Source organism: Ornithorhynchus anatinus, chromosome 11 (assembly GCF_004115215.2).
Source record: "Ornithorhynchus anatinus isolate Pmale09 chromosome 11, mOrnAna1.pri.v4, whole genome shotgun sequence".
Taxonomy (NCBI): Eukaryota; Metazoa; Chordata; class Mammalia; order Monotremata; family Ornithorhynchidae; genus Ornithorhynchus; species Ornithorhynchus anatinus.
The window spans coordinates 56,553,047-56,568,288 of NC_041738.1; the positions used below are offsets into that span (position 1 = coordinate 56,553,047).

A 15,242-nucleotide genomic window follows, 5' to 3' on the forward strand; every position below is an offset into this window, starting at 1 on the left:
TTGATTGATTGTCTGATTGGAAAAGAGGGGCACCTTTTTCTGCCTGAAACCAATGCTCATTTCTTAATAATAATTACGGTATTTGTTAAGCACTTATTATGTTCAAGGCACTATACTAAGCTCTGAATGCCCGTGTCTGCCTCCCCTGAAGACTACAAGTAGGAAGGAGAATAGGTATTCTTGTGGGCAGATATCGTCCACCAATTCTCTCATTTTGTATTTTCCCAAGCATTTAGTACACTGCTCTGCACAGACCAAGCTCTCAGTAAATACCATAGGTTGAGTGAGTGATCGATTGCCAAACTGGGGAAGGCTGTATGTAAACAGCATCTGCTTGAGTCTGTAGTGACGACATAGATCAATCAATCAACAGTATTTATTGAGCATTTACTGTGTGCAGAGCAGTGTACTAAACACTTGGGAAAGTACAATATAATGGAGTTGGTAGACATGATCTCCGCCCACAATGTACTTAGAGTCGAGACATACCCTGCTTCAGGGAAAGGCCCCACACTTCTCATCCAGACCCCAACCGGCAATTACACCGGAGCAGGGTGGGGAAGGAGGAGAGAGATTGGCTCCTGTTAGAACCTTTCAAGTGGACAACAATCCATCTCACAGCCCCCATGACAGTGGTGGCACCCTCCCAGTCTTGTCTGCCTCTGGGGGACCAAGGCATCTGTACCAGACAAAACCCTCAGTTTCCTTTTTAAGAGGCTGCGGGTTTACCCTGCTCTTATCGTGTGGCAAGGCAGCTCAGAACGTCAACAGATTTTATAAACACACCGTGGTGGAAGAGGAGAAAGCCAGAAGTCAGAAGCAGCATGGCCTAATGGAAACAGTACAGGTAGGGAGTCTGAGGACCTGGATTCTAGTTCCGATTTCACCGTCTGCTTGATGTGTGAACCTTGGGCGAGCCACTTTACTTCTCAGTGCCTCAATTACCTCATCTGTAAAATGGGGATTAAGACTGCGAGCCCCAAGTTGGACAAGGACTCTATCCAAACTGATTATCTTGTATCTTCTCTGGGCCTCAATTTCCTCAACTGAACATTGGAGATACCGGTTCTCACACCTACTTAGATTGTGAGCCCCATGTGAGACAGGGACCCTGTCCGACCCAATTAACTTGTACTTTCCCTAGTGCTTAGGATAGCGTTTGACATACAGTAAGTGCTTAACCAATACCATAAACAATCAATCAATCTTCCTCAATGCTTAGTATTGTGCCTAGCCCATAGTAAACGCTTAACAAATACCATGAAACAAACAACAAAAGAAACTGTCTGATCTGCTTATATCTACCCCAGGGTTTAGACCAGTGCCTGGCCCATAGTAAGCATTCAACAAATACCACAATTATTGTTATTATGAGGAGATCTCCTAAACAAGCCACAGTCCCAATGCCTTGGTGTAAATGGGAACAAAAAACACTAACTACAACCTCTCCAAGGTGAGAGTGCAGAAGTAGAGAGAGAGAGAGAGAGAGAGAGAGAGGGAGGGAGAGAGAGAGGGAGGAAGGGAAGAGACAGCTTCACCAGGCACAGGGGAATACAAAACAAAACAGGAACAAAGGACATGCGAGACAGAGCGGCACCATCTTCTTTCCTCGCTGCCATCGCCTCATTGGCTCTCAGAGCTAGGGGCGGAGGCAGGGGGAGGAGAGGGAAAGAGAGAAGGATGCCCGTGGGGTCAGCTTGCATGCCCGCGACTACGCTGGGAGGTTATTGGTGTTAGTTTTGGGTTTTTGCCACAAACCCAGCCCACATGCTTCCCAAGTTTTGATTCCCAACCCAAACAATTTTGCCATCCCCAAAGGGGTGGGAGAAACATGCCCTTTGATAGGCAGGGCTGCACATCCCGGGGAAGCTGGAGGGCTTCCTGTGGGCTATTGTCATTGAATGAGATCCCAGGAATCCTGGGATGGCCTCCCACGAGCTCCCCTGTTTGGTGGCTGCCCTGTGTTAATTGGGCTGCAGTTTTAGTTCCCCATTTGCAGAGGTCAAATCCTCTGCCCCCAAATACCCAGATCACCATCTGCGGGCACTGCCCAGGGACAACTAGACCTGAGAGTCCTTCTCCTTATTAGGAGGCGGGTTTGTTTTCTTTTTTGGTGGGGGGGAGGGTTGCCCTTCAGAAAAGTGGCCAGGCCTTCCGCAAGTAGCTTCAATCTCAAGAATGGTGCTCCGATACCATCATGGCACCAAATGTTTCCTATCTGCTCCGTCTTTTGCGAGGATGCTAAGCTTTTCTCCAGGAACAAGTATGGAAGGCTTTCCGCTCCACAAGAAGAAACTAAGTTATAACGAATAATGAGGAAATATACTTCAGCTCTAAAGCACTCGGGATTTAAAAAGAAGAAAAAAAAGAAAAAGAAAACCAACACACCATAGCAGCATGGACTAGTGGGTAGAGCATGGGTGTTGGAATCAGAAGGGTCAACGTTTTAGCCCTGGCTCTGCCTCGTGTCTGCTCTGTGACCTTGGGCAAGGTCAATTCAATTCTCTGGATCGCAGTTACCTCATCTGTAAAATGGGGATTAAGACTGTAAGCCCCATCTGGGACATGAGCTGTGTCCAATCTACTTTGTATTTATCCCACCACTTGGAACAGTGCCTGGCACATAGTAAGCGCTTAACAAATACCGTAAAAAAATTAAAATAAAATGAATGGCTAAGGTAGAGCCATCGTGGAGAGAACTTTTCATGGAACCAAGTATGATTCAGATCGCACTAAATTCTGGGAGCTAAAGGGACCGAGCTACATCCATCTTTCCGGATGGAGACTCCATCAACACTGCAGAGGGAAAAAAGAAAATCCACGGATTCCCATTTATTGAAACAAATACCGGAAGGCAATGTGGTATCAATTTAATTTACCAAAGCAGTGAGGCTGCTGAGTTCTGCCTGCAAAGACAGGCCTGGAGGGAAAAAAAATACTGCAAATGCCTTCATTTAGAAAATTTTAGAGAAGGGGAAAGGGAGAATTTAGGGAGCCCTAATTGCTGGGTTTGGGGCCCAAGTTTATTCCACCAATCAGAACAAAGAGTTTTACCTTCTGTTCACCAGCGTGGACGCCATCAGCAGCACCATGCAAGCCACATGACAAAGTCACATGATACGCACGCACATGATTGGTTGAAAGGAAAGTGGAGGAGGTCACATGGAAAATACAAAAAATTTAAAAACGGATGTAAACAATGGGCAGGGAAAAATCAAACCACACAATCACAGAGTAAATTAAACTGAAATAAAATTAAATTAGCAGCATATATAGGACACATTGGGGAAGACAGAAAAATCGCCTGGAAATACAAGACTATTAAACCACAGAAAGCATTTAGTTAACACCAAGGAGAAGCGTTAGGTTCGGCTGCAACTCTACTTATTAATCTCCTGTCAGAGAACAAGTAAGATTTTCTTGAAAAGGTGTTGCCTTGCAGGGTGGGTGCCTGAATGCATTTCCCTGAGACTGCTGGAAGAAAAGAGAAAAGGGAAGGCGTTATTAAGAAGCAACCCATCCCTTGGGGAAATCCGGATCATGTAGCCAGCCAGCCTGCAGCAAGGAAAAGGTTCCAAGGGATAAAACCGTCAGCCCCTGAAACGAATCGCTGGGTTGATGAAAATGAGAAAAAGGAAATCAAAAGTAGCACCGTTGTTGTCCTGGGGGCGACCCTGGGGGCGAGTAGGGCTCTTGAGAACTTGGGGTCACCGCCTGAGGTCTCCTGGAAGGCAAATCCTGAGTGGCTGCTTGAGTCCCAGAGACCGATGGCTCCTGGCAAGTGACCTGACCCCGGCTCAGCTGGGTGAGGCAAGACCACCGCGCCTGGACTCTGTGGTGGCAATCCGGGTGCCCATGCTAGGAGGAAAAAAGCCTCAAACCAAGGCCAGGGCAAAGCCCTCTCTACTTCCGTGTCTCTCCTTCCCCCCACCTGTCAGCATCAAGCCCTAATTCATTCAATAGTATTTATTGAGCGCTTACTATGTGCAGAGCACTGTACTAAGCGCTTGGGATGAACAAGTCGGCAACAGATAGAGACAGTCCCTGCCGTTTGACGGGCTTACAGTCTAATCGGGGGCTTACAGGGGCCCTAAGGAACAGATGGTGCCAGGGATGGCTGGAGAAGCCCCTGTACCTCTGCCCGCCACTGGCAGGCAAACCTCAGGACCCACCAGTGCCCTGCAAACCCAGAGCCTCTCTGCGTGTCCATCAGAGCCGATGCTCCGATGTGAAGGACAAGGTTTCTGACAGTCACAGTTTAGCCAATGGAGGGTCCCTCCTGCCCTCTGGGGGTGGGGGTCGGGGCAGGGGGGGGTCAGTGAGGGTCTGCTTCTTGGCCCAGGCGCAAGAGGGAAGAAAGCAAATTGGCCCTATCCCAGAGAACCCACAGTCAGGCCAGCCACAACCCCACCCGCTGCCAACCAGCCTAGAGACCTGGGTCACACTAGAAACCACGAGTACCCAAGATGGAGACGGCATCACAGATCAAATCAAGAAATCTTTGCTGCCTTTCTTTCATCTTGGACACTTGACTCCTCCCCAGTCCAAAGCTTGCCAGGCGCTAGGTGCAGTCTTTCCCCAGTCACGGACCTTTCGGATCTCCGAAACTCCTTTTCTTTGGGGACTTCAGGCCTAAGGCCGACAAGCTACATAGATGCTCTTGATCACCTTTGGGTGGGTGCTGGGGCCTCAAATTGTTGCAGATGAAAATGATGGAAAAGGAGCTCCTTGAGCACCCGCCGGCTTCTCCCTAAGGCATTTCTCTGTTCCAGAACCGTGGGTGACACTTTATCATAATTGCGGCATTTGTTAAGCACACTGTACTAAGCGCTGGGGTAGGTGCAAGATAATCAGGTCCCAAATGGGGCCCAGAGTCTAAGTAGAAGGACGAAGAGGTATTGAATACCCATTTTACAGATGAGGGAACCGAGGCTCAGAGAAGTGAAGTGACTGGCCCAAGGTCACACAACAGGTATGTAGAAGGAAGCTGGAACTAGAACCCAGTCTTCTGACTCCCAGGCCTGTGGTCTTTCTACTACTACTTTTCATGCTACTTTTCATGGGCGGGTATGAGGATGTCTTATTTTTCAAGAGAAAAGTTTCCCCGAAGGCTGACTTGTGCCTTCAAAAGAAACCTGGGGTTCAGGATCAGGATTTGACTTCTACAAGGAAAATGCTTAATGAACACAGTGTGATCCAACATCTTAAAAATAAAGACAGCTCACACAAAGCCGTGCCTGTAACGCCAAAGAGTGTTTTTCTCCCCTGGCACACACACAAGCCTCTCAAGCCGAGAGGGAGAAGAGAGAAGCAAAATTCTCATTTCTGGAGGTAAGAGGGCAAGTTAGTTTCTGTTAGCTGCACTCCTTATCAACATACAGAAAGCCAAGGCCAGAATGAAATTGCACACGCACGGAACAAACAAAAAACCACACCCAAAAAACCCACTCTTTCCCCTTCCAAAGCCCCAGGAATGAAAGCTTTAGGCAAGGAAGATGGCAGAGCTCGATCCCGAGAGAGCAAAGGAACCAATCTTGGCAACTCACAAAACCATCGCCCTATTTGGTTTTCCTGCTCAGATTTGCGGGGGCAGGAAGTGGGAAGAGGAACCAAAGCAAGCTTATTCCCTCAGCAACATCAACTCCTGCAACACACACATGCTGGGCGGATGGTGGGGCAGGGGGTGTGTTTCACAGGTGGTGGGGAGGGGGGAGTCTTGTTTCACTGCAGTGTTGTTGGGTACTAGGGTTGCAGTGTCACCAACAAAGGGAGAAAACTAAGAGGACAGAGGGGGATTGGGAAGGAGAAGGTCCTGACCCCTGATTGGGGAGAAAAGGGGACTCCCGGCTCATGCACAGTCCTCTGTGGATACAAGTGGCTTCCCAGAATACCGTGCCCCAGTGCTCTTCCACAGGTTTGGGAGAGACAAATAAATAATGTTCACGGTGACAACTGCGCTGCTCTCTGCCAGCTTGGCCTGGGGGCCAGATGCATGCTGGAATAGGACAGGGTGGGGCGGGTTTCCAGCGAACAGCTGGACCCCGACCCTCTGGCCTCTACCGCCAAGCAGCTGGGTGCCCTGGGGTGCTTGGCTCCTACCCTGCGGCTCCACTAACTTGGCAGCTGCTTCGGACCCGGATTGGGGGAAGAGGTGCGGCTCTGGTGCCTCGTCTACCTCTCTCTGCCTCTCCCTTCCCGTCCGCAGTCGGGTGCCTGAAGCGGAGATGCTACCTGCACCCGGCCACGGGGGCGGGCCGTAAGCAGACCGCTGCTGTATGGGGTCATTCTGGCTTGATGGGGGAGGAGGGGGAAGTCCTCTCCGAGCAGGGAGGAGGCCGCCTGCTCCAGATTCCATGCTGGGCTGGGAGCTCTCATGCACTTGCACTCTGAAGCTTAATGATCGTTCCCACTGGGGAGGGGGGCCGGTGGCCCCTTAAACCAGACCTTTGCCCCACGCCAAGTGGGCCCCCCGGGACCAGGCCCGGAGCAGCTCCTCTCTGTACTTACTAGCTGGCTCGGTGGCTGGAGACGCGGGTGGCCAAGTTGCTATGGGAACACGAAGGATAGATAGGACATGTAAAGGTGAAGCAAAGCGCAAAGATGAATGATATTCTTTTAGGGCAGAACTGTACAAGGAGGAGAAGATGGCGGAGGCTCAGAGGAAAGCTACTGAATGGCAGCTGCCGCCTTGGGGGAGCAACCGGGCCCTGAGGGCTGGTGGGAAGAGATGCCTCAGGTGGAAATATGAGGAACTGGAAGCTGGGCCACAGGATCAGACCGGCAACAACCATCAGTTCTCCCATAGTACTGGAAGGAGAAACTGAGGTTCAAGGACCTTAGATTCCAGACTTGGCGGTACTCAGATCCCCACTTTTGAGTCCTAGGCCTGTATCTCCCCCTCCTCCCCTCCCCCTCCCCGGCCACTTGCTCCAGAGCCTTGACATCACATGAGCGACTACGGGCTCACAACTTAAAGTGTGATGTCATACGCCCCATTTTGTGCCAGTCTGGCTGAGTCCACCCAAACCTAAGACACATCACTGGAGTGAGCCATTTTAGAGCCTTTACATACCCCTCACAGTTCCGGGTGAACATGGGAGCCACTTCTGAGCCATGGAATTTGACAGGCAGAAGGGCCATCCCTAAATGCTCATACCAAGGGGTCGCCCTGCTCCCCTCAGGTACCAGGCTTTGTTGCCTCTCCTGCCCCAGGTCCAGCTACCTAGGCACTCCTTAGGATGGCAGTCCAATTTTAGAATATAGAGCCTGGTTTCGGGTTGGTCTGCCCCCAATCTGGTAGGGATATGGCACGGGCTCCCTTTATGCCCTGGTTTCTTTCTCTAAACGCTCAACCTTCCTCCACCTCAGCTCCTGCTGATTAATTGCATGGTTCAGAAGCAGTGCCATGTTCATGGAGAACTGAGAGGGGAATGTAAAGGCTCTAAAGTCGAGTGGGAGGGTCTTGGGATTCACCCAAGGAACGTGCCCTAGTTTTGGGTGGGCTCAGCTGGACAGGCACAAAATGGGACTTATGACATCACACTTTACATTGCTTGCCCAGAGTGACCCAGGTGACCGCAAGGGCACCGGGGGCCACCCTGGCACCATTAGACTCCAGGGCAATTCAGACTGGAGGTGGCAGGAGCTCTCTGTTGAGCTTCAGGAGGGTGCGTGGAAGGTTGCTTCGCGGCACCCAGCTTGGTTTGGCCAAAGCATTCTCCCCACCTACCCCCGCCACATACCAGGGGAATGCTAGGAAACCTGCAGTTCAGCTGGGGAACAGTGCAGGCACAGATGAATGCCCTGCAGAGGATACTCACTGGCTGCAGCGGGCAGCAGGGCAGTGCGGGAGGAGGGGGGCGCAGGAGTCGCTAGAGAGAGAGAAATGAAGGTGAAAGTGGGTGACAATGCCCTTAACCTTGGAGCAGAGAGAGGCACCAGCACCGGCCTGCTGGCAGAGACCCCTTGAGCCAAGATGGCGGGAGAGCAGGTAGGGGGTGCTGGGAGAGGCCAGCCCGGGGAAGCGAGGGAGCGCAAATTAGGCAGAACCAAAACCCGCCTCTCTGCCCAAGCCGACTGCCAAGGGAGAGGGGACAGCCCCTCGAGACACACAACGGAGCCAAAAGCCCAACTAGTACCATCTGGGATTCCTGGGAAGACACAACTTTGGATTCAACTCCTGGCCTGCAGAGGAGGTGAGGGTTTTCTACCCCTCTTCCCTATGCCACCTTTCCTCTTCCCATTTCAAGCTTTCCCTCTTGCTTCCGATCTTGTGAATACCACCGCAGCCTCTGCATTCAGTTTGTTCTGGTCTGAGCTGCACCATCAAGGTTCAAACGGTCTTGGGCTGCCCCTTCTAGCGTGGCCTAGTGAGGCAGCCCATGCCTGGAAGTTGGGAGACCTGGGTTCTAATCTGGTGCTGCCACATCTGCTGTGTGACCTGGGGGGAGTCATGTAATGTACATGAACTTCAGTTTTCTCATCTGTAAAATAGGGATTAAATACCTGTTCTGGATCCCTTTCAAACTGGCTGCCCCATGTGGGACAGGGATGAGTCTAATCAGGTCACACGGTATCTAGCCAGCACAGCGCTTGACATATTTTAAGCCCTTTAATATCACAATCATTACTATAATTTTTACCGGGACTCTCTATCCGCTTCCCATCCCAGTCAGACCCTCCGCTAAAGGCCCAATAGACACAGTGGTCTGACATCTAACACTATCTACCCCAGCACTTAGCACACAGTAAGTGTTTAATAAATGCCATCCTCCTCATCACCATCACCATTCTATAGTGGAAGAGATTTCTACTCAAATGAACCTTTAGCTCTGAGCTGGCCAACCCCAGGACATGCCACCTGACACCCACAAACAAGCTTTCCACGGAGGGCGGGGGGAGACCAGACACTGACGCAGAGGCCATTCACAGCCATGACTTGGACAAATGGCTCAGGAATTCCAGGTGGCCTCACAGCCCGAGGGTCCCGCCGCCAGACCCCAGCCCCAGATGGCCAAGCCGCTCCCGAGCCTGGCGTATCTCCAGGCCCGCTGCCTTCATGTCAAACAGGCAAGGTTTGGGTGGACATCCGATTCCAGTGAACCCACCATGCTTTCTGCATCGGGGTCCCGCTCTGGGGAGAGCCTGCCACTGTGGCAAATTCAGAAGCAATGCTGAAGCCGGGAGAGCCCCGAAGTTTGGGACTCAATCAAGGGGCAAAAGTTCAGTGATACCTTGGAAGACCTCTTCAGGTCTTCTCCCCTTCCTCCAGCCCCCTAACCTCGGCAACTTCAAGAGGTAATGGAGCCCTTTGTGCCCGGAGGGCGGCTTCCTCAGGGCCAGAGCAGCAGACACAGGTAGAACTTGGCCTAAAGGCGCCGGAAACGAGGAACCTCAGACTACAGGATCTTTAGTGGCTGCTTGACAGAGACATAACGGCCCGAATGTCTGAACACAGCTGGTGTGCAGACCGAGGCGGTCAGGGAAGGGCACCTCCAAAGCAAGGAGAGATTAGCAACGAGGCACGGAGAGCCAGGGCTTCCGGCAGTGATGTGTTTGTGCAAAATGCACTGGCCCTAACCCAGAGACTTCTAGCCTCCCTGGGGGCCGCTGCCGGGATCAGGGCCAGAGAGCCAGATCCACAGTCCTCTGTGAAAAAAGAAGCGCCCCTCCCTACCCCCCCAATCTCACTAGGTGGTCCCAGCAGCAAAGATAAACGGGTAGGCAGGAACCGCTTTAGCCAGAGTGGGCCCACATCTGGTTTGGGGGATTTGGTCCCCACAAATAATGGGATGGCTCCTTCTGACTCTGCTGGTCCTGTTGTCCTACCCCAAACACGGGGGTCCCTTGGGGTGGGCTCGCTGGGGCTTGGGCTGTGATCTTCTGGATGAGTCACTGCCATCTCTTCTGCTCCCCTGCCCTCTGACACAGCTACGGGCCTCTGGACCTCACTGACTAGTCGGCGAGTTAACACTAACTCACTTCCCTCAACCGTGGAGAGCTTCTAGACTCTTCTCCCAGACAAAGCCCTCCACCTCCCACCGAGGGGATGGGCTGCACAAAAAGCTATGAGATCGTGACTCCTGTAGCTCTTACTAGCTGAAGGAGGTTTGCTTATTATGGTCCGGAACTCATCCTTCTGAGATATCGTTAAGGGCACCTGCTTCGTCATTCCGTTAACAACCTGGCAGCAGAGGGCCATTGAATTTCCGCCGCCTGGCTTGGACAGCTGACCCCAGCATTTTTCAAAGCAGATTCAGAGTGCTTTGGCTGTCACCCTATTTTTCATCCCCTACAGATGGAACACCAGGAGTTGAAACGTCTCGCCTTTTTACCAGCCTTTCAGAGTTCAACATTGGGTTACTGTTTCCCCCGAACACAGACTGGTCAGACTTTTCAAAGACATTCCTGCAGTTACTGGAAGTGGGTGTGTGTATAGGCGGGAGAGTCATGTATAAAGGCAATCATTCATTCATTCAATCACATTTGAGCGCTTACTGTGTGCGGAGCACTGTAGTAAGCACTTGGAGAGTACAATACAATAAACAGACACATTCCCTGACCACAATCGTGTTTCCCAACAGCAAACCTTAGCACTTAGGCATACATCCCATTTATTCATTCAACTTATTTCCTTTTCTGCTCCTTTTCGTTATCAGTAAAACCTAAGTTTTCCCTCTTGTTCCTACTGTATCAGTTCAAATCTGTCTCCTCCATTAGACTGTAAGTTCCTTGAAGGCAAGGACTAGGCCCTACACTTTAATTATAGGCTTCCAAACATCCAGTGCAGTGCTCCATGTACAGAAGGCGATCAATAAGGCATCCAGTAGGTGCCCAGTAAATACTGATGATGATGATGGTGATGATGACTGAATTCCCATTTCTGGCCATTCAACAGAAAACTTTGCTCCAGTCTACCTCTCCAAGGGCTTAAACTAACACATGGTTTTTCTCTTCCTTCCCAGTCTAGGACCAGACATCGGCTTGAGGCCCTAATTCTTAGCCCGATCAATCGATCAGTGATATTTACTGATCCAGGGCTCCTGTCACTAGCCCACGACCAGACTCTTCTCCAATCCAAGTTGGACTGGATTCTCTCCTTTTAGCAGTCAACTCCACTAAAATGCTGGCCTGCCGAGTATAACCAGGACCCCCTTAGTTCCCTTCCTGCTTGTGCCCCTTGCTGCAGTGTATCAGTAGGACTTGAATCAGAGTGGGCCAGCCCCGGCTCCTTCCAGAAACTCTCCGATATTCTAGGAAGAACTGGAGCTTCTCTGGATGCATCTCCTTCTCGGCCCCTCTGGGCTCTTCCATCCTGTCCTGTTCTCCAAACTATGCACCCCCCTAACCGAAACAAGTCCATCGTGGGGGCTTGGAAAGGATTCTCCCAGCAAAGCGTCCTCGGGCTTGACTCCTCTACCCTGCATATCTCACTTCGTTGGTTTCTCCCGGCGTCACCATGACTCCCCTTTTGGGACTCCAACAGGTTCCATCCTGGTCATTCCTAATCCACCCAAGAGCCCAGCTGCCTGAGCCCAGAAGAAAGCTGTAGGAGCCAAGGAGGGTCTGAATCCCCTCTGGCTCTCAGCCCACCTGACCCCAAGCCGGGAATTCATCCATGTACAAGGCTTGGCACCCCCCGGTGGGGTCAACAGATCTACTGGGCACCCACAGGTCCCTGCTCCCCTCTGAGCTGGTGGCCTGGATGGCGCTTCCACCCAAAGTTATGCTGCTTCCATGACCGCGAGAGCTCACAGGCAGCTGGGGGGAGGGGCCCGAATTGGTCTCCGGTAGAGCGCGTCACTGCAAAACCGTCCCCTCTGCCCCTTCCCTTTGAGGAATTCTGAACCCATACAGGGGGAGGAAGGATCAAGTTGGGGGACGGCGGGGGGAGGGAGCGCCAAGGTTCTCATGCCCAAATGATACAGCTAAACGCTCAGAGATGCGATCATCTGGCAAACCTGGGGACACTCTGCATTAGACCGAGGGAGGGGGCGGTCTACCGGGTGCTGCGGAGTCAAAGGTGGCAAGCATAAAAAAAAGTACACGTAAACTGTGGCATGCTCTAGTCGGGGACGTGTTAGCCTCTCGGTGTATCCTACAAACAGCAATTAACGGGAGCACGCCGGCTACGCTAGTGTCAGTGTGGTTAGGATCCAGGCAGCGGGGTCTACTTCTGGTTCTAGGGGACAAAGAGAGGGAATCGGGGCGAGATTAACGGCTAAGGTCTAGCGCATGTTAACGTCACACTCCGGGGGTGGGGGACAGGCAGAGAGGCACTTACGTGAAGGAGCGTCTGCAATTTCCCAGGGTTGGAACCCAGACGAAAAGAAAGGACAAAGAGACAGACCCAAGAAAAAAAATACAAGCTGTAAAAGATGAATGGATTTGGCAGGGCACGGGGAGACTGGACGTTTCCAACAACAGGATGTGGGTTTGCGAGCAGTCCGGCTAAAGGTTCGATCCCTGTGGGAGGAAGAGGCGCAGACGGGCTTTCTGGTATCCCGGCCCCCCGGGTGTCAGATCAACACACCTGGCTCTGTGGAATTTGGGGCTGGGGGAGGTGGATGAGGCTGCTGGTTAGAGAGGCCAGAGATATGCTGGATGAAGCCAGCCCCTTCCTGTCTGGGGCAGTGTTCCCGGGCCCCAGCTTTGGGTTCGGGGATGGGAGAGGGTTGGGCTGAGAAAGGGGGGTGTCGCCCACTAGCATTAGCCTCTCACTCCATCTGAATGGGAGACGACTGATGGCACTCAGGAGATGTGGAGGCAGTGTGGTCTCCTGGAAAGTGCCTGGACTTGGGGGTCAGGAAACCCTGATTTGGATGCTGGCTCTGCCACTGGGCAAATCCCAGAGTCTCCCTGGGCCTCAGTCTCCTATTCTGTAAAATGGGGATAAGGTTGGTTGTGAGCCCAATGTGGGTCAGAGACTGTTTCCTGTCTCATAGCCTGTGTCTACCCCAGTGCTTAGAACATACTAAGTGCTTAGTAAATGTTGTCATTATAAGAGAAGGGTCCATGACATCCAGATGTGGCCTTGGTGAAGAGGTTGGTAATCATTAAAATGGAATGGAGCGTGGGTCCCAAGTGCTGCAGGCTGCGGGCTCTATGTTTGCCTCTTTGGCCTTCTGGCCACCCACACTGAAGTCTCAGGGTGGGAAAGCAGCATCGCCAGGGACTGCAGAAATGCCACGGCCCCTTAGTGTCCTGGATGCCTGGCAGCCGTGGGAATTTTTTTTTTTTACGGTTAAGCGCTTACTAAGTACCAGGTACTGTTCTAAGCGCTGGGGTTGATACAAGGTAATCAGGTCCCACTCGGGGCTCACACTCTTAATCCTCATTTTACAGATGAGGGAACAGAGGAAGTGAAATGACTTGCCCAAGGTCACACAGCAGACAAGTGGCGGAACCAGGATTAGAACCCAGGTCCTTCTGACACCCGGGTCTGCCTCTGTTCATTAGACCACGCTGGTTTCCTTGTGTGACTAGTGCAGGCCCCTCCCAGCGCGACTGCCAAGTTGCCGGTCTCCCCTCTGGCTGTCGGCACCTGCTCTCCTGGACCAACCGCGCCACTGGGAGAAAGAGATCGCACGTAAGAAGTGTCAGGAGACGTCGAAGGCCAAGGAGCGAAGAGACGTGGCGGCCACAATACGTGGCCCGAGACCTGCAAGAGAAGCATCTGCGGTCTGGGGGATGGGGCGGGGTGGCGGTCTCCCCGAACCCGGGGAAAGAGGCCGGGGGGTGGAGGTGGGGGAGCGGCAGCTTCACTTACGGACTGGCTGGGTCTTGAACTCCGAGACCCCGCTGATCTCCCCGAGCCCCTTTCCGTTGACGGCCGACAGTCTCACGGAGTAGGTCGTCTCTGGCTTCAGCCCCACGATGGTGATCAGCCCTTCCACGTTTGCTGTCCCGGGCAGAGCGGAGAGAAAGGTCACAGGGTCAAGCCCAGCCCATCCCCATGGTGGGAATAACGGTGAACAGATGATGCGAGGCTGGGCTTCCTCCAACCCCTAGCAGGAGGCCCTCTCATTCTCCTCCAAGCTGAAAGAGCCTGGCGAAAGGCCCTTGGGGATTCAACTGGCAACAAGAGGCAGTGTTGCCCAGTGGAAAGAGCGCAGGCCTGGGAGACAGAGGATATGGGATCCAGTCCTGGCTCTTCCTCTTGCCTGCTGTGTGACCGATGGCCTTCACTTCTCTGTGCCTCAGCTTCCTCATCTGCAAAATGAGGATTCAGTACTTGTTCTTGGCTCGGTGGAAAGAGCCCAGGTTTGGGAGTCAGAGGTCATGGGTTCAAATCCTGGCTCTGCCACTTGACAGCTGTGTGACTGTAGGCAAGTCACTTAACTTCTCTGTGCCTCAGTAACCTCATCTGTAAAATGGGGATTAATACTGTGAGCCTCAAGTGGGACAACCTGATTACCCTGTATCTACCCCAGCGCTCAGAACAGTGCTCTGCACATAGTAAGCGCTTAACAAATACCAACATTATTATTATTATTATTCAGTTTGTGAGCCCCAGGTGGGACAGTCCTTCTATCTACTTCAGTGCTTGGCAAATGATAAACACTTAATACCACAATTATTACATCATTATTAGCTGAACCAAGATTCTGCCTGCCCCAGCTGAGAAACTCAACCTCCCAGCATTCCTTGGTGACAGCACCAAGGAGACTGAATGGGGGAAGATAGGAAGCCTGTTTTCCAATCAATTTCAGCCCCCCTGCCAGGTCCTGCCCCTGGCTGCAGGACCCAGACTGCCGAGGGGTGGGAAGGAGGTTCGCTAGAAGGCTGCGAGGCCCCAAAAGCCCCGAGGTCCTGCCCCATCCTACCTTCCTTGGCATCGTACCACCTGGAGTGCCACTTCTCCTCCCCCACAGGTCTCCACTCGGCCTTGTAGCGGAGGATGGGCACACCTCCCGTGGCCTCCGGCTCGTCAAACTGGACCTGCGCGGTGCTAGAGTAGGGTTCCACACCGCCGATGGATGGGGATGACGGGGTGTCTGCGGCAGGATGGAAAGGACCGGTGAGTGATGGCCCAGCGGGAGGGAGGAGCGAGGATCGGTGAGCGAGGACACACCAAGCCAGGCTCTCCTCCCTGACCCTACACGCCCCCCAGGGCTTCCCTCCCTGGGAACACGCCCCCAGTCTTCTCAAGAGCCTTCAGGAGCCATCAGGCCCCTCCCCAACCTGATGGGCTCCCACAACACCAAGCCCTCCCCGCTGCCACTTCTGTGGCCAGTCGGTCC

The 15,242-nt window shown here is 52.7% G+C and overlaps 1 protein-coding gene across 21 annotated transcripts in view; it reads right to left on the bottom strand.

Annotated features, from left to right (window-relative positions):
- Window positions 1-15,242, bottom strand: part of NCAM1 (neural cell adhesion molecule 1) — a 280,151-nt gene that overhangs the window by 23,123 nt on the left and 241,786 nt on the right. For 9 of the 21 annotated variants that reach the window (XM_029074371.2, XM_029074370.2, XM_029074369.2 and 6 more), the window contains 2 exons: window positions 14,826-14,996; window positions 13,769-13,900 (listed from right to left, as the gene is read on the bottom strand). In XM_029074371.2, the coding sequence (XP_028930204.1) occupies window positions 13,769-13,900; window positions 14,826-14,996 (303 nt within the window). Of the gene's footprint in view, window positions 1-3,054; window positions 3,058-6,507; window positions 6,547-7,820; window positions 7,872-12,283; window positions 12,296-13,768; window positions 13,901-14,825; window positions 14,997-15,242 lie in introns of all 21 variants that reach the window. The other 12 variants (XM_029074362.2, XM_029074360.2, XM_029074363.2 and 9 more) reach the window with 6 other exon arrangements.